This window comes from Hippoglossus hippoglossus, chromosome 3 (assembly GCF_009819705.1).
Source record: "Hippoglossus hippoglossus isolate fHipHip1 chromosome 3, fHipHip1.pri, whole genome shotgun sequence".
In the NCBI taxonomy this organism is placed as follows: domain Eukaryota; kingdom Metazoa; phylum Chordata; class Actinopteri; order Pleuronectiformes; family Pleuronectidae; genus Hippoglossus; species Hippoglossus hippoglossus.
The window spans coordinates 9529226-9549304 of NC_047153.1; the positions used below are offsets into that span (position 1 = coordinate 9529226).

At 40.8% G+C, this 20079-nt stretch overlaps 1 protein-coding gene across 5 annotated transcripts in view; it reads left to right on the forward strand.

The window, feature by feature from the left end:
* LOC117759243 (protein diaphanous homolog 3-like) overlaps positions 1 to 20079 on the forward strand; it is a 153625-nt gene that overhangs the window by 48986 nt on the left and 84560 nt on the right. For 2 of the 5 annotated variants that reach the window (XM_034581280.1, XM_034581283.1), the window contains 4 exons: positions 4372 to 4380; positions 15627 to 15659; positions 16548 to 16643; positions 18328 to 18422. In XM_034581280.1, the coding sequence (XP_034437171.1) occupies positions 4372 to 4380; positions 15627 to 15659; positions 16548 to 16643; positions 18328 to 18422 (233 nt within the window). The remainder of the gene's footprint in view (positions 1 to 4371; positions 4381 to 15626; positions 15660 to 16547; positions 16644 to 18327; positions 18423 to 20079) is intronic. The other 3 variants (XM_034581284.1, XM_034581285.1, XM_034581281.1) reach the window with 2 other exon arrangements.

Sequence of the window (20079 nt, forward strand, 5' to 3'; positions counted from 1 at the left end):
CGTTGCAGAATGGAGTGATAGCCTTCCTTATTTAAAATCCCTTTTACCTTGTACAAATCTCCCACTTTACCAGCACCAAAGCAGCCCCAGACCATCACATTACCTCCACCATGCTTGACAGATGGCGTCAGGCACTTTTCCAGCATCTTTTCACCTGTTCTGCGTCTCACAAATGTTCTTCTGTGTGATCCAAACACCTCAAACTTTGATTCGTCTGTCCATAACACTTTTTTCCAATCTTCCTCTGTCCAATGTCTGTGTTCTTTTGCCCATATCAATCTTTTCTTTTTATTGGCCAGTCTCAGATATGGCTTTTTCTTTGCCACTCTGCCTAGAAGGCCAGCATCCCGGAGTCGCCTCTTCACTGTAGACGTTGACACTGGCGTTTTGTGGGTACCATTTAAAGAAGCTGCCAGTTGAGGACCTGTGAGGCGTCTATTTCTCAAACTAGAGACTCTAATATACTTGTCTTCTTGCTGAGTTGTGCACCGGGGCCTCCCACTTCTCTTTCTACTCTGGTTAGAGCCCTTTTGTGCTGTTCTCTGAAGGGAGTAGTACACACCGTTGTAGGAAATTTTCAGTTTCTTTGCAATTTCTCGCATGGAATAGCCTTCATTTCTAAGAACAAGAATAGACTGGCGAGTTTCACATGAAAGTTCTCTTTTTCTGGCCATTTTGAGAGTATAATCGAACCCACAAATGTGATGCTCCAGATACTCAACTAGCTCAAAGGAAGGCCAGTTTTATAGCTTCTCTCACCAGCAAAACAGTTTTCAGCTGTGCTAACATAATTGCACAAGGGTTTTCAAGGGTTTTCTAATCATCCATTAGTCTTCTAAGGCGGTTAGCAAACACAATGTACCATTAGAACACTGGAGTGATAGTTGCTGGAAATGGGCCTCTATACACCTATGTAGATATTTCATTAAAAACCAGACGTTTCCACCTAGAATAGTCATTTACCACATTAACAATGTATAGAGTGTATTTCTGATTAATTTAATGTTATCTTCATTGAAAAAAACTGTGCTTTTCTTTGAAAAATAAGGAAATTTCTAAGTGACCCCAAACTTTTGAACGGTAGTGTACATTCTACCGTAATTCTCACCGTGTGATCTGCAATTGATTGCGTGGACCGTAATACGCAATTAGTAGACAAGGATCGACATCGCGTGACAGACGCAGGAAGTGAAGCGTTTATCCTTCACGCAGTGTGCAAAACACATGCAACAGGGAGCCGTGTGCCCGGTCGCCGATCGCTCTCTCCACCAACCGCAACAGGTCCCGAGTTGCGTGTGCTTGGGCCCGTTCAGTGCTACAACGTAGCCCTAGTTTCTAACTATAGTAGCCACACGTTCTTTAAATACACTGGGCAGCTCTGCCGCACAGCTGGCAATGGTCACAGAGACACCTGACCACATCATCGCTGTGGTTCCTCAGACTTTTACCTTTTAATCCACAGACACCAGTGCAGTGATGCTTTTCCTCCACACAAAATGAAGTCTATATTTTAAGTGCTCCCTAACTGGAGGCAAAGACCGGGAGGTCAGCTCCGTCCCTGCTGTTCTTTTGTATCACTTTCTGCTTCTCCTTCCGTCTGCTCGCTTTTCCAACACAGCTGCTCTTCTGCGAAAGTGAACGCAGGGGGAGAGCTGCTTTGTGGGAGACAAAACGGCTGCAGACTAGTGTCTGTTTGTGTTTGCAAAATAATAAAACTTCCCATCAACTTTTCAAAGCATGGGAAGTAGATGTTGAGTAAGTGTATTGGGGAAGGAATGTCAAACTCAGTCAGCCCCTGTCTATTGCTCATGTTAGACCATTTGAGGTGAGCCATTTCAAGTTACTGGAAGCAATAGTTATAATCACATTTTTTCTAAAAAGGCAATTAGAGATTTTAAATTCCTGAGGAAATTGGGTGGAGTGGGTTGAACAGAACCACTAGTCCCACTATTGATGGTGCTAACATGCTTTTGCCCGATGTACCATTCAGGTTGTCTCTTAAAGCCACTTATCAAAGGAGCAGATGAAGACTTAAATATTTAAGAGTTTCTTCCAAGGATGCTCACATATCTACTGGTCTAGCGATCAAATCATTTCCCTTTCAGTATAGGAGCCAACCTTCCATCATATGCACACATACAGTACATCATTCCTCACTCTTCTCTCTACCTTGCCCATGAGGGCCTGGTCACTTCATGTCATTGCAATTCTAGGCACACAGTCCAGTCCAAGTGGCTTCTTGAGACGTTATCATCCTCCCATAGTATACAATTGAAGATTAGATTAGTTTATTTCATACAGATTAAATGTCATATGATCCCTGGAGCAATTCTCCATAAACATAGATAAAGTGACTTGTAAACTTTTACATATACAGCTGTTTAATGCAATATTTATTTATTATTGCTTTTTGCATTTTTCCTCACGGACACATACAAAATGTCTACGAAACAGAAAGTATTGAAAAGAATAATTCTGTCTCTCACACAGTCACACGCACATTCTGTGTCCTTATCTACTTTTACTGACAACCAGCTGAATCAGGGGGTGGCACATGTTTATAGGATTGTGATTTGAAACAGGGGTAGGTCCCCTCCAGCTGTTTCCCTGGAGGGCATGTGCTTATTTTTCATTTCACAACAGTAAAAGTATTTGCTGTTATGTGAATTTATTTTTGTATTTCTGAGTTGTGTAGTTATGAATTGTCTTGCAGTCCAGAACAAATTGTGTAACACGCTGTGTACAGCCCCAGGCCTGAGGTTCTTCGCCCCTGCTGAAACATCGTACGTGTAGCATATTGTACAAATGCTTTTATGCAGAGCTCGTAATGTGTTATCTTCTCCATTGTCAGTTTGTGAAGCATTGCTTTTTCTCCCATAATTATTTTTTGTAGTGCTGTTAGCAATTGATCGTGTTAGAGAAAATAAATATTACAATACCTTTTTTTTCTATTCACCATTTAGGAAACACTGATCCCGAAGTGATCCTTGTAGTCTGTGTTTGAAACTGTCCACATGTTGGGCTAATTTTTTGCTCTATGCTTCTCTCACACCTGCAAACATACAGTATGACCTGCTCACACATCTGCTCTGTGCTGCCATATCCTTGGAGCACTGATTATATAGTTTGGGAAAAGAGGAGGTGCAGGTTGAATATGAACAGTGGATGGGGTTAACTAAAGTTAATCGTCAGATCCATGAGTCAGGGGTTATCTCATTGTGATTATTAATCACAGATTATAAATTAAGCATAGCTAATGATGGTAGACTGTCTGCCTGTGAACTCTGAGCTTTAATCTGTTCCCTTGACATCTGAGGGCTTTAATTGCAGTCTTTGTGGTTTCTGTCTCACATGATGAGGGGTGGAGAGAGAGGAGTCCTTCTCACAGCTGCATCAGGGAACTTCAAAAGCGAGAAGAACTGAGAAAGTGCTATAAACTGCAGCCCTATTGTAATCCATTGTAACAAATCCCATTCTGTCCTGATGTAGTGAGTAACAGGGAAGTCACTGCAAAAATCTGTGTGCATGATGTCTCTCATGAATTCAATTTCACAAACTGGACTCGCGTTCTGTTTTATCAAATTATATATTATTTGTACTTTCTCAAACAAACAAACAATTGAGAACGTACAGTCTCAGACTTTCCGTTTAATGTTTCAAATCCTGTTCTACACTTCACGAGTGAAATTCACATGCCTTTTTGTCACAGTCCCTGCTGTGAGTGTGGGCCAAAACACATTCATGTATATTTAAAAACGTGAGGGACAGGATTTGGCAAGTCAGTGATTGCAGCAAATCTGTTAAATGTCTTATTACGAGAGAATAAAGACACAAGACGTGGGATATAGTTTCGAGACACTCATCGTTTAATTTCCTTGGTGACACATCACTGCCCAACCATCAACACTTTCTGTGATCAATATCTTGATTGTGTGTCATTCTTGGTGATTACAAAAAAATTTCACCCTGCTCTGTTTCCAGTTTTGACAAGTCCATTATTTTGAAGAAATATGGACTCAAGTGTAATTATCCAAGTTCATAACAATGACATATTTTTTCAGTTAATGAATGCAAAATCTCTCTCTCTCTCTCTCTCTCTCTCTCTCTCTCTCTCTCTCTCTCTCTCTCTCTCTCTCTCTCTATGGACTGCAACATCACTTTATATTCAGTGCAATGCTTTCTTTTGTCTCTGCTGCCAATAAAATGTCTGAAATAATGCTTACTTCAAAGATGACTAACAAGCTTTTCTTCTTTTCTCTTGTTTGCTCTTGTCTCCCATTCTCTCTTTCTCCTCTTGCTTTTCTTCTTTATACTTATGATTGCAACTTCTGCTCGGCTGCATGATTTGCCTTCGTGTTTGCTCTGGAACAGAAACCAAAGGTTAGTATGTTTTTTTAGTTTTAGTTTTTTTTGCTTTCGCCGATTCGTTGCTTCTCTTTTCAAACTCTAGCACCAGTATTCACTGTTTCTACACCTAATCCAGAGATAATAAGGTTGGTTGTTGTGAGATTATAACCTGAATATGAGTCTGTTGGAGCTGGTAAGGAAACATCACTCATCGGCAATATATGACCTGAATACATTTCTGTGCAGTGTTTTTCTTTTACATAAAACCTGTTTGAATTCAAACACTTCATAGTTTTCAGTCTCCCAACATCTCTCCCTGAGTGAACCTTACAAATATACAGTCAGCGCTGTCTTCATAAATCTTTATAAAAACTTTCTAAACATGAAAGCATATTATAACATAATTTAAGGGAATATTATAGAAGGCAAATGCCCATTACATCAGGGACACATTTTGAACTACAAAAAAAAAAAAATACCTCATTCATCTTTGGTAACAGCTTGAAGGGAAAAGCTCGTGCACAGGAAAATGTATCCTCACCGTGACCCTGCTGTAATATCAAACTGGTTCTTGACCACAAAGCACATTGGATCAGTTGACTTTTCTCTGTAATTTTTGTTGCCGTGCAGTCAGTGCGATAACACCCACTGTCGCATTGTTTCAAACTTGAAGAACCTTTTATCCCATTAGCTCTGAACTTAGACAGGAATATTAGATGTTTATATGAGACTGTGTTGTTCAAAGCTTTAATATTTCTTTGATATCTGACCGTAAATTGCCTCCTCCGCTTTTAACGATCGGCGTGCGGCCTGTGTTGAGCATAGTTCAAATTTGACTGCATAAGTGATTATGTTGGTGGCCTTGCTGTAAGCTCAGAAATATCATTAATAACTGTTGATTTGCTTCCCTGCTGTTAAATCGTCTGTAGGCTTATTGGTTTTCAAAGGTTTTATTCCACGACCTCACAGCAAAAGCTACAAGGTTAGTTATGAATTGATTATTCTGACTGTTCTGTATTTTCAGAATTTGACATATTGAGACATAATCAGAGTTATTTTTCAATCATAACATGCAACATTGAATTTGAAGTGTCGCCCCCTATTCACACTATTATATCATTGTTTGTAACATCATACAGTAACATTTGAAAACACAAGGGAGAGAAATAGACACTGCTTCTTTTTACCCGGCCTCTTCTCTTAGTGGAATGGAATGGAGGGGGGGGGGATTAGAGAGGCACAAACAAACAAGCAAATGTAGTGAGCGGATGCCCGGAGACGATGCTGACGGCTCTCAGAACTTTACACGGATTCTGTGATTTTACAGATAGCCTCTGGAGAAGTTCTTTGAGATCATCAGTGTCAATAGATGGAGATAAAACATGTGCAGCCGGGCTTTCCTGTGGGTGTACACACAAAGAGAGGGTGAAAATCACAGCGAGTCTTAGAGACACAGGCAGGTGGGAATTGAGGGATACGTGGAGGCTGTCTCCCCTTTTCACTGTAACACTCTGTGTCTCATCTGGTCTTTTGTATTTATTCAGCTCCACCAGCAGTGAGATTACTTCTTAAGTTTCACATTAAGGGACACCAGTGGAACAAACCCGTCGAGTGCAGCCACTCTGCTTCTCTGCCTCTTTGTTCAAGGTTCTTCTGGATCGTAAGGAAATGATGCAGCTTTCTGTAAAATGGGATGGAGCTGATCAATGAGGCTGCTTCAGTTACATGATGAGCTTCGTCAGATTTGGATACAAGTTAGGATGAATTTTGATGAGTTTTAATTGAGCTTTATTTTTGTTCAAACTAAAGCTCGTAAAATATACTGTATAATGAAATCATTAACGTATAGCAGGTTGCTGTTGGAGAGTTTTGGATAATGAATAACAGAAATATTAGAATTAATAGTTCACGGTCTTCCATCTATAAACTGTTTTCTTTTCTCTGGCTTTCTGTAATGCATTATAAACTTTGATAAAGTACAGAATAAATCTTGACACAGTATAAAATATAACTATTTAAGGACTAACTGGTGAGAACGGTTTTTAGTTTTTTTTCCACAAGGGGGCACGAATGCGCGTATCATCCTTATATGTTACGGTATGGATGTTATCACACTGGCATTCATGGTTGAAGCAGAGGAATCTTAATTGACGTCTGGAGTAAGCCACACATATTTCCCATCTTGCTCTGTTTATAGGAGAAGGTAGAGAGATAGATCCATCGCCATAGTGCTGGGAAAATGAGCAACAACATGAAGAGAGATGCCCTTTTCGGCTAATAAATAACATCCAATTAGACGAAACCCTCAGAAATCTCAAAATCAGTTTGCCATTTCTCCCCAGGATACAGGCATCTCCTAATAACCTACCTCAGCTCCACAGATACAACACTGCAAGGGTGTTGCGGAATGCAAGTGTTAAAAATTAAGACATTAGCAACTCATTTCTAACTTGTGTTTTAAATTTGTCTGGGATTAGGAGTGTTGATTTATTATTCAAGCACAGATCTCTAAGGGGGGGATGTGAGCCCATTTATCGGAAGTGTGATCTAAATTTAAAAAATGACGTCTCATTCAATATGTGTGTGTGCACATGAAGTGCAAACAGCAATTCTCCAAAACACAAAGTCAAAGTCCACATACATATGTGTTATATCTTACGTGTTGTGAATATTTCTATACATCACTCAGCAATTAAAATGCTAGGATAATAACTCTCATGCAGTATGAAAATTAAAGTCAAACACAGTGATGGAGCAAAACACCATTAACACCTATTGATTAAAACAAATCGAAAGCATTTCATTTACTTTATCATTTCCACCTCTGTAATATTCTGAATAATAATCGCCTAACAAATATAATAAAATCTATGAAAGTTTTGAAGAAGTGCTGCCATGGTAACTTGACTAATACTGGAATTTGGATACGGATGCCAAAAAAAATGTCTTTCAACGGAGACGCATGTTTACACATTTTTTCAAAAGGATACTGTAAACAGGGTGTCTGCTCAACCAGATGAGCTTGTACAGTTATGACAAATTTTTGGGCATCAGCCTCCGAAGTCCATTATTAGTTCCACTCTAATACCACTAGCTCACCTGGTTGAGCGGGCGCCCTATGTAAGCAAGGTTCAGTGCAGACCCGTCCCATTGTTGTATACGTCTTCTCTGCTCTCTGTCTTCATTTCACGCTTGAACTCTGTCCTGTCATTTAAGGTTTTATGCCCCTAAAATATATTTGAAACAAGGAAACTGTAAATACAATAACTCGGACAAATCATGACCGAGATATGTGTGCACAGAAAGCAACTCAGTTCAGAATCTAAAGCAGTAAAGAAACCTCCTTTAACCTGGTTGAAAATGTAGTTAAAAAGATACAGATACAGCCGGTGAAGTGGTTTCTCATTTCAAAGTGTCTTTGTTTCCTTGAAATTTTTTGGCCAGTTATTAAATTAATTAATTTTCTATATGAAGGGATATTTCATTAGTTTCATCTATGTAAACATTGTGATACAAATTTTAGCTTTGAGCTGATTACTATTAATCAGCGTTGGTGCATTCCTCACCGCTGTCATGACACTTTTTTTATACTTTGGCGGTTAATAGCTTATTAAAATTTGTTTTAGTAATGGATTTTGAGTTTGATAAGCAATTAATGACTGTTCATTTGTTTTGAACAGGTGTCCCTAAGCACAGAAAACCATTATTAAGCTTGTAAAAAATGTACATGGTGGATTGCTGTAGTTTGGCATTAAGGCTCCAAAAACAACAAGTTCAATTTTAATGAATAGCTCGTCAGAAATGAGGGCATGGGTATTCCAAACTTGATCAAGCTGCTTCACAAGCAAGTGTCCCCTTTTTTATGTTTCCTGCCATAGCTTTAAAGCTGTGCTCTCAGTGGAGGTCAGGCTCTCCAGATCAATGTAGCCTGTTAAAGAGAAAGTTGAGGAAAGACAAGCTCTCTCCCCACTGCTGACATGCTGTAAGAGATAATTAGACAGCCCATTTCCATATGATTATAATGGCCTGGGAAGGAAGCGTGTTTGTGTGGGTTTTTGTCAGTTTGCACAAGCACATTCGGGCGACCGCTTGATGGGAACGGCGGCCGTGTGTGGGCGGGGTTAAGCTCGTATGGGTGGTTGAGTGGTTTACGAGTGCACATGATCAAGGCAGGTCTCCTCTGTGCAGGTAATGAGCGCGGCCGCAGCTCACGGCTTGTTTTGACTCGTCAAACTCAGACCGATGTGACACACAAAACACGTCGCGATCATTTAATCCTGCACTTCCAATCTGTCAGTCATCACTACAATAACCCTCAGACCACCTCTAAATTGAAGCTGCTTAACATAGCCATGTACTGACTGGTAATTACTCTCATGTGCGAGGTGGGCGTATTTCTTAGAGCAGCGGCAGCTTTTGTGGTCTGTAGTGCAGAGAACTTGGGAGGCTTTCGAATTACAATGAGACAAAAGAAGCCGAGGAGGTTGGTGGGCACCTTCATAGAGGAATTATGAAGAGATTGAGGACTGGTGGAGGTGGGGATGAAAGGATGAAAGAGCAGCGTAGTAGGAGGTGTATTTATTGAAGTTAAATGCCTGAAAGAGGGTAAAAAAGTCGAGTGAAGCACATGGGACTAACAGTCACATGTTGTTGTTTTTTTATTTTAATCTATACTTTGAGTTGTCTTGAGTTCAAGAGATTAATTTACCTAATTAGAACACTCAGCCCCAATAGGGTACGAATGAAATATAATGTATAGGTTTCCTTGTGTGTTCAATGATGGCAAACTTCAAGAGCTTTTATTAAGTTTGTTTTGAACCACTTTGTAGTGTCTCAGCATAGCTACTGGATCTCCATCTCATGCTGTCAAGTGTTTAGTATTGCTCGCCACTGGTGCACATCTGTTCACGTCAGGTGAACTTTCTCTCCTGCGCGTGTGTCTCTAGCGCTCGGTCTCGCTCGCTCTCCTCCTCTCTCCCTTTCTCCCCGCACTCCTCTAATGCTTTTTTTGCTGTGACATTTTGAAGAACGCCATTAGTCCTATAATGACTTTTCATGTGGCTGCAGAAAATTTGGGCCAATACGAAGGATCTCATCAAACACATGATCATTAAAGGCTCTCGTCATTGTTGTTGAAAGGGAGGCTCTGATCACATAATACACAGTGAATGTACGGCAGATTTTTCTTTCTTTCTTCTTCTTCTCCAGCCTAATATTTCTCACATTTACAAATTTGAGACTCTATGTGAACAAAGTACAATTATATAAAAAAAAGAGGTGGCAACAAAGCAATTACCTGGACATGTAATGGTGTCTTGAAATGCTTTAAAATGTCACATATCACTTGTTTGCCACAAAGACACACTGCCTCTCAGCTTAATTTTTTCTTTTTTGTGTGGTTTACATCCCTCTGTTTGTCGGCTTTCCTTCTTTCCCCTTTTGTTTTTTCCCCCTCTTCTGCCTCAGTTTCTCAAGGATCAGCACCTCAATTTATTCCCAATTTGTGTTTTTATGTCCTCATATCACCAAAGTAATGGGCTTGCTCGTTAAAAACATATTTGCTTGTGCAACTTTATTTTTCTGCAGCGATTTTTCATCCACACATGTACGTTTGTGTATGTAGGGCAGGGGGAAGTGGTGAGGGGCTGGATGTAGACATGTTTGCAACAGCGTGGGGAGGAGAGACAAAAACAACAACAGCGGAATGGCAAATGAATGATTTAGGTTGTCATCAATCCAGTGAATGACTTGGGGAATGTTGGGGTGGGCTTAACAGTTGTTCAGATAGGACCGGTGCTGTCACATAGTGAAATGAAGTGGAGATAATAATGCCTCATACCTGATATGACAGAATAGTCAGAAAATACTCATTTTGGTAGACACACGCACACACATACACACTAAGAGGCCATTTGTAGGTCTTCAAGTGGCCTTTAGAGGGCACTACTCCACTGAGAATAGAGGTATTAGTCAAATCCATCCACACAGGCCTGTACACACTGATTAACAAAGGCTTCTAAATAATTAGAATTTTTTTTGAAGTAGCATCATTAATTTTAGTCCAGATTTGTGAATTTATTTTTCAAAGATACATATTTACATACACTACAGAGAGCATGCGAGTCTCTTTGTGGAGCGCCGGCCGTCTTGAAGACACTGACGCTCACGCAGGGGCAATTTTAGTGGTTTGTACTTAGAAATAATCTTGGTATAGCAGGAATAGAGGAGGAGAGGAGAGAAAAGCTTAATGAAGTCTATTAATTTGCTGCTATCCGAATGAAAGTCTCTGACTAATTATGGCCCTGGGTCATCTAGTCTGGATCACAGGGAGAGGTGGCCCTGCATGGTTCACTTTGATTAGCTCACTCACAACACAGCACCTCACTTCATTACTCTGATCTCCCTCTCCCCCCCTCCCTCCCTCTCTCTCTCTCTCTCTCTCTCTCTCTCTCTCTCTCTCTCTCCCTCTCTCTCTCTCGCTTTCTCACTTGTACTCGCACATCCACAACTCCGGAACAGGGGAGTTGTCCGTGTGCAAACAGGCCGGTCGAGCTGTCATGTCAGCGTTAGTCGGGACGCAGGAGCGTGCGCGTCGAACGGGGCAGGTGTGGATCGTCAACATAGCTACTGGACGCACTGGAGGTCTCCTGTGTGTTCTGTCAGGCTGACTCAAGTTCAGGACTTAGCTGGATCAGAACCATACAGTGAGTCAACAGTCAAAACCACACGGCTGGTTTGACTGTTCATCTCCCCTCTGTTGACTGTAGAGTTGACAGATGTGTCGAAACGGTGGATTTTTTCACTTGCTCCAGACAACCCCCCTCCTGTGCATCAGATGTCTCATAGTGGATTTTGCTTCAGGCAATTGTGTGTGTGTGTGTGTGTGTGTGTGTGTGTGTGTGTGTGTGTGTGTGTGTGTGTGTGTGTGTGTGTGTGTGTGTGTGTGTGTGTGTGTGTGTGTGTGTGTGTGTGTGTGTGTGTGTGTGTGTGTGTGTGGCTTTGCTCATTGAATTGCGGGGTCCAAAAATTATCCCCTAATAGCAGTGATTTAAACGTTACCTGCATGACTGCCTTGATGGGCTGTTGGAAGCAACACAGTGATTTAATTACCCTTTGAAGATGGCTGCCCTCTCAACTTTCCCCTTGCTATGTGCCTGTGTATCTGCTTTCTCAGGGGGAGATGATCGTATCACTGTAACGTTCCATAAATAATGAAGCCTCATCAAGAGAAAAGTCAACTCGAGGGTGTGATATCTCCTCAGGAAATAAGATAGTTGGACAAATATTGGATAAAATGATGCACTGGCACACAAACACACACACAGTCTGTCTCCTGCCGGTCTCCCTCACACTGCTGTCAGTTCCTTATTCCACTTGATTCATTTTTTTAAATGTCTCTTAGATTATCTCTTAGATGAAGATGAGTTTATATTTTTTCCATTTGACATTACATTTTTATGTATTTTTTGTTGTAAACACTGAGCTTTTAGGACCTGTAGACCTCCAGAGGCTAAACCTTATTCCTGAGGTCCTGGTAAGGTTAAGGTTAGTGCTAAGATGTGAACTGTGGTTACGTTAGGTTAAGGTGTGTGTGTCTGTGTGTCTGTGTGTGAGAGAGAAAAAAAAGGGGTGGTTCCAGTAAGGCATTTTCTCTGCATAGAAATCCATCCCCATAAGACAATGTGCTGGAGTGAGTGTAGAGGGCAGGGGAGATGAGGAGGAAGGAGGAGATTTGTGTGTGTGTGTATGTGTGTGTGTAGGGGTAGGGGTGGGGGTGTATTTGAGGTGTTACTTGCTTGTCTCTGAGGCCTGCCTGTCATGTACAGCATCAGTCATGCTCTTTCACAGCAGTTTTATTTCATCCACCATTCCCTTTAGTGCTTTGATGGCACAATTCACTGATACTGCCTTGTGGGAAGTGCAACTGTTTGGGTAGCATGTGTGCACGCAGTGTTACACATTGACACATTTTTGTCAAGTGCCTTTAAGCCGTGGCAGAGATTGGAACAAAGCCAGTCAGTAGAATTATTAAAAGTGAGCAGTATATAAAGCGTTTAAAAATTCTGGCTCCGAAATCTTTTTCTGACCCTTTTTTCTTTTCTCCCAAAAAGAATACAACTTTTCCTTTCTTGTTTATCCAACATCTCTTTTTAATCCAAGAAATGACAGGAACACAAATTGGCTCATTTATTTGTTATTTTGTGCATAGTACAGGAAACATTTTCCCTAAAATGATACTACACTGGGGGTAGAGGAAAAATTGAGACAGTTCTTCTTTTCTTTGTCTACTGTTCTCTCCATCTTTTTTTGTCCACAGTCTCGCCATCAAGTTGACACTTATCACAGGCGTCCATTAAGAGGACTTAACTTGAAAGTGCATTGAAGGTAGACTGTCAGCCCTGTGTACTGTGGCAGGGCAGAACAGGCCTTTCAACTCGCGCTGTTTCCTCACTCTTTTTAGTGTCTGTCTCTAATGCACTGCTGTCTCCCATCTTGTGATGGAGTCCTTGATTTCCCTTTCTGCTTCATCTGATCTCAACCGTGGTTTTTCAGTGGCAACAGTCGTAACTTATCTTTTTCTGTCAAGCTCACTCACAGAGTTTCTTCTTGCTCTGTCTCTCCACACAGGTTACAAAAAGAATGACAATGATCTGGTGCTGTATGCTGCAGAACTTGTGAGCTCATGGCTACAACATGGGAAGTTGTGGTGCTCGCAGCATTTATGCTGAAAGACTACTCGTTATTCTCTCGACATTCTTCACAGCTCACAATGCGTCCAGCTAGCGAGCGGCTAATGAAATGCACGAAATGCAAAGGCATAATGACGGAGGAAAAAAAGATGAGGCCTTTGGGAATATCAACATTTTCCTCAGATGTATCACAAACTTACAAAGGAAAAACTCTATGCAACTAAAATTATAATATATGAACTCACCATCCACTGAAAAATTAACCTCCGCAAACTCGTCAGTTTCTGAAAACATGTCAAACCCTCTGAGCTTCCAGCAAATTTCCACTTCTAAGGCTGTGAATGCCACAGGAGGGAGGCGTTCATACGGACTCTTCTCGGGAACATGTGAGCGTGAACATGACCCCATTTGAAAGTAGCACTAGTCCCATTGTAACTACACTGTGTCCGCTGCTTCCTTCCTACTGGTGCTCACTGATGTGATGCAGACTCCCCATTGCTGCGCACTCACAAGTGGGTTCTTATCTCCCCCGCTTCCTGGGTGATAGCGCGATCTGATAACTACAACAGTTACTGCTCTGTCTGATTGATTAACCAATGACCTCTGACACCCTGCGGGGCGTTTTAATTGGCTGATGTATAATGAGCAGGCTTCCCTGAAGAAGAGCTGTTTTAACACCAGAAAGGAAAGGGTGGGGATTGGACAATCTAATTAGCTGATTTAACTGATAACACCTGAGGCGGCTTGGATTGTGTGTATCTATGTGTGTGTGTGTATGTGTGTGTATGTGTGTGTGTGTGTTGCAGTTGTAATATTATGTGAGGATAATTTGTGGATTATATGATAAAGCTAAGTATATTTATATGCACTAAAACAAGGTGGTGAATGCTGTGAGTGTGTGTGTGCCGGTCTGAGCATGTTGGGTGTAAATAAATGAGTTTCTTTCAGTTATGATGGGTGGATCAATACAACATCTTAATGCAGTAAGCAGGAGGCTTTCTAAGGCCGGCTCCTTATATTGCATTCAAATCTCCAATAACATAAAATTATACAGGCACAAATAAATACTTAATTTCTATATGCTGGATTTGCAGGTAAATATTGGCATCTTTACATTTCTTATTGATTTTATTTCTGCCTAATAACATGCTGTCTTTACTTTTTTATGCCCATGGAGACAGTCTGAAAGGAAATAAATTGCATCATTATTTGTTAAGCATGTCTACACAAGAGGTTGGAAGGTGGTAGAAGAAAGTGTTGTTCCTTGCTTAGCGCAACCAATTTGTTTATTTCTGTTTGCATTTTGAATGTTTTTGTGTCTTTTATTAATCCTCTTTAACCTTCCTTTTCTCTCAACAAGGGGATACTTACCAATGTATGACAATGTCATGATAATAGCAAAAAGCTTACATGGGCAAAATGATTCAAACCCAAGATATTTCTTTAATGGAAAGAAAGACTCATTCAAGGCTGTGGCTCAGGGGTTAGAGAGGAGGGTGGTTTTGTGTTATGTGGATTTCAAATCAGTATAAAATATATACAGAGTTAAATATTGCAAAAAGTAAAACATAAAAACAAAAGTATCTGATATATATTGTTGGCTCTGAAGGATGCTTAACGTAGAGTCATTGGATGGCACTACAGTTCCATGGAAGATGTTCGCTCAGACCTCACAATACATATTTCAAATGTCCTGGGGCCCTAAAATCTTAAGAACTGCAGCTGGAAATAGTTGAGGAATAATATATTCTACATTAAAGACTAGTTGAACATTATTTTTATCTCATTTCATTCACATGTTAAGGAGAGGAATACGCTGCTTTTTAGTCGCGATTGGAACGTGGTGTCATTTCCGACAGGTTTCTGTGATCTGCCACTTGGAACCCACGTCCACAGAGAGAGAGAGAAGGGAGAGGGGGAGGAATGCAGTGTTTGTGTGTGATTTCAGTGAGAGTCCATGATATGAAGCATAGCTCAGACCTCAGTGGTAATGATATGCCTTTCAAGTTATTTTCTCTGACTGAAGTAACCGTCAAATATTCATCAGAGATGAGTCCTTATTGTTCTAGAACTTCTATTCTTGGCTTGTTTGCTCCCGCTTGCCTCGTGTCCAGTTGTTTTCATCCACCAGGCTGCTGTCATACATTTCTCTGACATGGTAAAAGCTGGTCTTTCCTGTGAGTGTTTTTTTTCTTTGTTTAATATTAGTGTGATGGTGTGATTGTAGGAGGGGGAATCCGCAGGTTCATAAACAAGATGAACTCTTAAATAGCTTGTGACTGATTCCAGGTCAGGGATGTCAGTGTCAAAGTGTTAATGTTTGGTTGAATTAGTTAAATGTTCAGGTCATTCTCTATTGTTTTCTACTTGTTTATTTATCCAGCCATTTTCCTTGTATGTCTTATAGCATATTTGTTGTTTCCTCACTCGAGTCATCATATTTCATGCTGCAGTGGATAGGATGGAGTCTTATGAAAATTTATGTTCACCTTGTTGCCATTCTCTCTCGCCTCCCTTTTCCACGGTTCACATTTTCCATTGTCTTCCTTGTCTCGTCTTTTGCAATCCCCTTCTCCTACACATGAAAAGACTGTGAGGAGAGTGTACCAGCAGAGGAGCCACGTAAGTCCAAGAAAAGCTCAGTGTGTGGCCGTGTTTGTGTACTCTGGCACGTGGTGGGTTGTGCCATAGGTGTGCATGTTTGTGGACGATGCTAGCTGAGCTCCCAGCGTACCTCCTTACAATTAGATACAGGATCCCGGAATGAAGAACAAGCTCATGTGGAAAAATAGGAATACCTCCTCTCCTCTCCTTTTCTCTCCTCTCTCAAACTCACCATAATTACAGCACCAGACAATTACCCAGCATACTCCTGGGATGCACATTGTGTTCTCTTAATCTGGTGTTTTAAATAATTAAACCAACCATGAACTCTGTTTTGTGAGCGTGTCTCAAGAAGGTTGTGTATGAATGCACATATCTGTGTGTGCCGCTTTAGATTCTTGTTTTTGCTGCTTGTGATCCTGAATCTTGTGATGCCTCTCCTACCAACCAATAGCACTATCGAAATCCCCCCTACCTGGCTGCTTGTGACTTAGAGCAGATTTACTTTCATCAGTAACCTAAACTCTGGTTGTGTGGCTGAGACACTTGCTATTACTCTCTGATGTGAGCAAAACACTCCCATAATCCCCTTCTCCATGTTTTTGTAACAGCATGGCATCCTGTCATGGTGAACTATGTACTACTACTATCGACAAAACATTTTATATGTTTGTGTGCTAATATATTTGAAAATGGCTAAAATATTACAACTAAATTCAGTTTTCAACTTGGGAATCTCTACTTTCTTTCCTCTTTTAAGGACAAGGACATTGAGAAGTCTCATCTTACAGTATCTGAATTTGTGTAAATCATACATACGTCAGCATTACACAAAGGGCACACATCTGTGTAAATCTTGCTTTTGTGGGTTTTGTGATAATAATCCAGTGCTTTTGTCTTCATCAGCCAAAAAACAAGAGGAGGATCTGGAGGATAAGAAATCCATAAAGAAGAGAATTAAAGAGCTCAAGGTGCTCGATCCCAAGATTGCACAGAATCTATGTAAGTATTGGTTTGCTCTGGGCCCACTCCTCCTGCCATGGATGAGATTTATACTCATCCCTGAGTCTCAATCTTTCAGTGTCGTGGGCCTGTCTGTAGTTCTAGCCTCACTTTTGGACTAGAGCTCACCTAAGTCACTTCCTGTATTTCTTATTATTTGTGTTTTTTGCATGTTTTAAAGGGGAAATGTTGCCAGACAATGGGTTGTTTGTTGCTTTAGCAATTAAAGCAAGACAACTGCCTCAACACAATTTATGTCTTCACACAGCTTGGGCTGGAATTTACTGATTAAAGCTGTCCAAGACCGAAAAAAAAACTAACACAGCCCAAACCAAACCTGACAGACTCTGTTTTTGTGTTCGAACCCGAGCCAGGCCTAATGTTTTCTATGTTTTCAGGCATGTACCTGACCTGACCTGAACCCTGATATCATTTAATAATTTATCTCCAAACCTGTTGGGACCCGAGCTTTCACACTCACATCTCTCACACACAAACACACAAACGCACGCATGCATGCACGGAAGCACGCACATATGCTCGCATGCGACGCATGCTTGGTCTTAAAATGGCCGTGTTAAAAGCACCCCGCATTAATGAGGAACCAGCTGATCTCTTAAGCACTCCCCGATCTTAGAACCTCATTGGCTTATATTATGGGGGAGCTGTGACCTTTATTCCGTGTATTAAATGAAAATGAGACTAATCAGCCAAGTAACAGTGATAAATTATGCAGCTGAAATTATAGAGCGGGTGAGTCGGCGGTTTGTGATCCACCATAGGAGGTAAAGAGTTTATGCTTTGATTGAGAATAGGTTTAGGGGCTTTCACTCTGTTGCGTGATTGATGCCAATACACTGCAAATATGTTCAATGTAATGATTTATAATGAGTTAATATGTCCTTTTAGCAATAAAGGTACAGAGATCAAGTTTTTACATATCTACTCATTAGTCAACCAGACCTCTATTAAATGTTATTTGCATATTGAACACTGGCTTCCCAACCCTTGCTTGAAGTTAAATCAGTAATTGCTAAGAATAAAGTTTATTGCTCTAACGTTTCATTTAGTCATGTACTGCAAAATCTGTCAAAGGAAATTGGACAAGTTCAATCGTATTCTCATAAGTTGCTTTTGAGAATACTGTGTATCAATTCGAAGCTGGAACATTAAATGGTACTCAAAGCATCACAGTTTTTACCTTCAAATATTACAGATAATCTTTAAAATCCTGCATCATGTGGCTCCTGGCCTATGCTCACGTATGTTGTAACTGTCTGGATCTTTTTAATGGTTCCACTGGCGAGTCTAATGACTTATCCTGACAAGGCATTTGCCATTCAGTCCCTGGTGGTACTACTTGCTTGAGGATATCATGCTTGCTCAACCAGGGTAATTTTTCATATCACTTTTTCTAAAACAGTTTTTATGTGTGGCTGACTTCTGCATTGATGTATCTTTCATTTTATTTCTCTGCCGTTCCTTCTCGCGGCTCCTTTCTAATGTCCTTGAGCTGTTCTTCTGATCTCACATCTACACATTTCTTAGTCCTGGATTTAATCTTCTTTTACTCTCCGGTTTTTAAGTTGTGTAGTTGTCTGAAATCGCCACATTACTTGTCATTTTTTAATCATTTGTATATTTACCACAGCATTTGTTGTCTGTTTTGATTGTGTCTGTCTAGCTATCTTCCTGGGTTCCTTCCGTATGCCTTATCAGGAAATCCGTTGCATGATAGTGGAGGTGGATGAGGAGCAACTCACTGAACCTATGATTCAGGTAAAGCAAGTTTTATATTAAATGTCAAAGGTTTAGAGCTTGAGTTACCAATCTGACATGACCCTTGGGCAAACCACCTAACACCTAATTCTGAAATGTGAATAATATTCGAAATTTGCTCCACCTACACAGTGTAGCTGCTCAACTTATGGCAGGAAATATGTTTTTAGTGTTGCCATTCTCCGACTCCTTTGCTCAGGTTCCTCAAGTCCTTGCAGAAAATGTCTTTTTTTTTTTCTTTGTCAGGCGCATTGCCATGAACTGACATTACTCATTTCAAATCTCTTTTTGTAAGAGAAGTCTTGTTAGCTTCTTATTCTACTTTCAAGTTTTCTCAGACTTGTTAAAGCGAGCAGGAAGAATGTAAGGACTGCTTTTATCACAATGTGAGCCACACCACCTCCAGTTGTGGGCAGAATGATCAGACCCCATCACAATCACAATTAAGGCTGCACATATATTACACCTTGTATTAAGACAGGTCATAATACAAGGTGCCTGGTATCAATACAGTTTCTCTCCTTTTTCTGTCTGTCTATCTTTATTCTGTCAGTCTGTAAACTCTCAGATTCTGAGGAAGTTTCTGCTTCTTGAACTTTGTGAGCAAACAAGTACATATACTGTATGATGCTGTGGCTTTGTCTTGTAAAATTAATTTATAAAATGGAGGAAGTCGTAGATTTTGCCCATTCTATAATAAATTAATAATCCAAAACTGAAATTTCTTATTTGCAAAAGGATCCAGATTTTCAGTGAGGTATTGGCAGCAGTTTCAGTTTTGAGTCTCTACAAGCTTTGCAGACGTGGATTTGGGCAGTTTTATCCCATTATTCCTTAAAGATCCTCTCAAGCTCCATCAGATTGGATGTTAAGCGTCTGTGAACAGCCATATTCAGGTCTCTCAAAAGATTTTTCACAAGGTTTAGGTCTGAGCTTGGACTGGGCCCCTTAGAGACAAAGAAAGACTTCCCAGTCCCAGAGCCACTCCAGCATCAGGTCTTTATCTTACATAAAGTTGAACCACCACTGCAGTCTTAGGTCGTGTGCACTCTGGAGCATTTTTTTTTTTTTTTTCAAGGATCTCTCCTTTCTGTCAATTCTGACCAGTCGTCCTGTCCCTGCTGCTCAAATGCACCTGCATAGCATCATCCTACTTCTACCATGCGTCAACGTCGGGATGATATTGGCCAGGTGATGAGCAGTGTCTGGAATTTTACCTCATCAAACCAGAGAGTCTTTATTATCATGGTCTCTGAGTCCTTAAAAAACTCTTTGGCAAACTCCAAGCAGGCTGTTATGTGTCTTTTATCTGGTGAAATGGTGCTGCTTAGATGGTGGCCCAGAATGACTGGTTGGCCAGAATGACTGGTGGGTTCTTGATCTCCTCCCTGGCCGAGGCCCACCTTGCCTGGAGGCTTCGAGGCACAGCAAATGGCCTGCTACCCTCCGTCTCCAACTAGGTTGTGTGAACAGTCTGCAACAACTTGTCGGTGGACCGTAGGCTACTAAAAACAATGTAAGGACAGAAGGTCAACAGTGTAGGAAGGGACAAACAAGTAAAGAAACTTTATTATCAATTCTGAAGGGCACTGGCAACTGGTGCCAGGAGGACATTTGCTCTACTTTTGTAGTTTTTGTCAGAACTTTGGAAGCTATA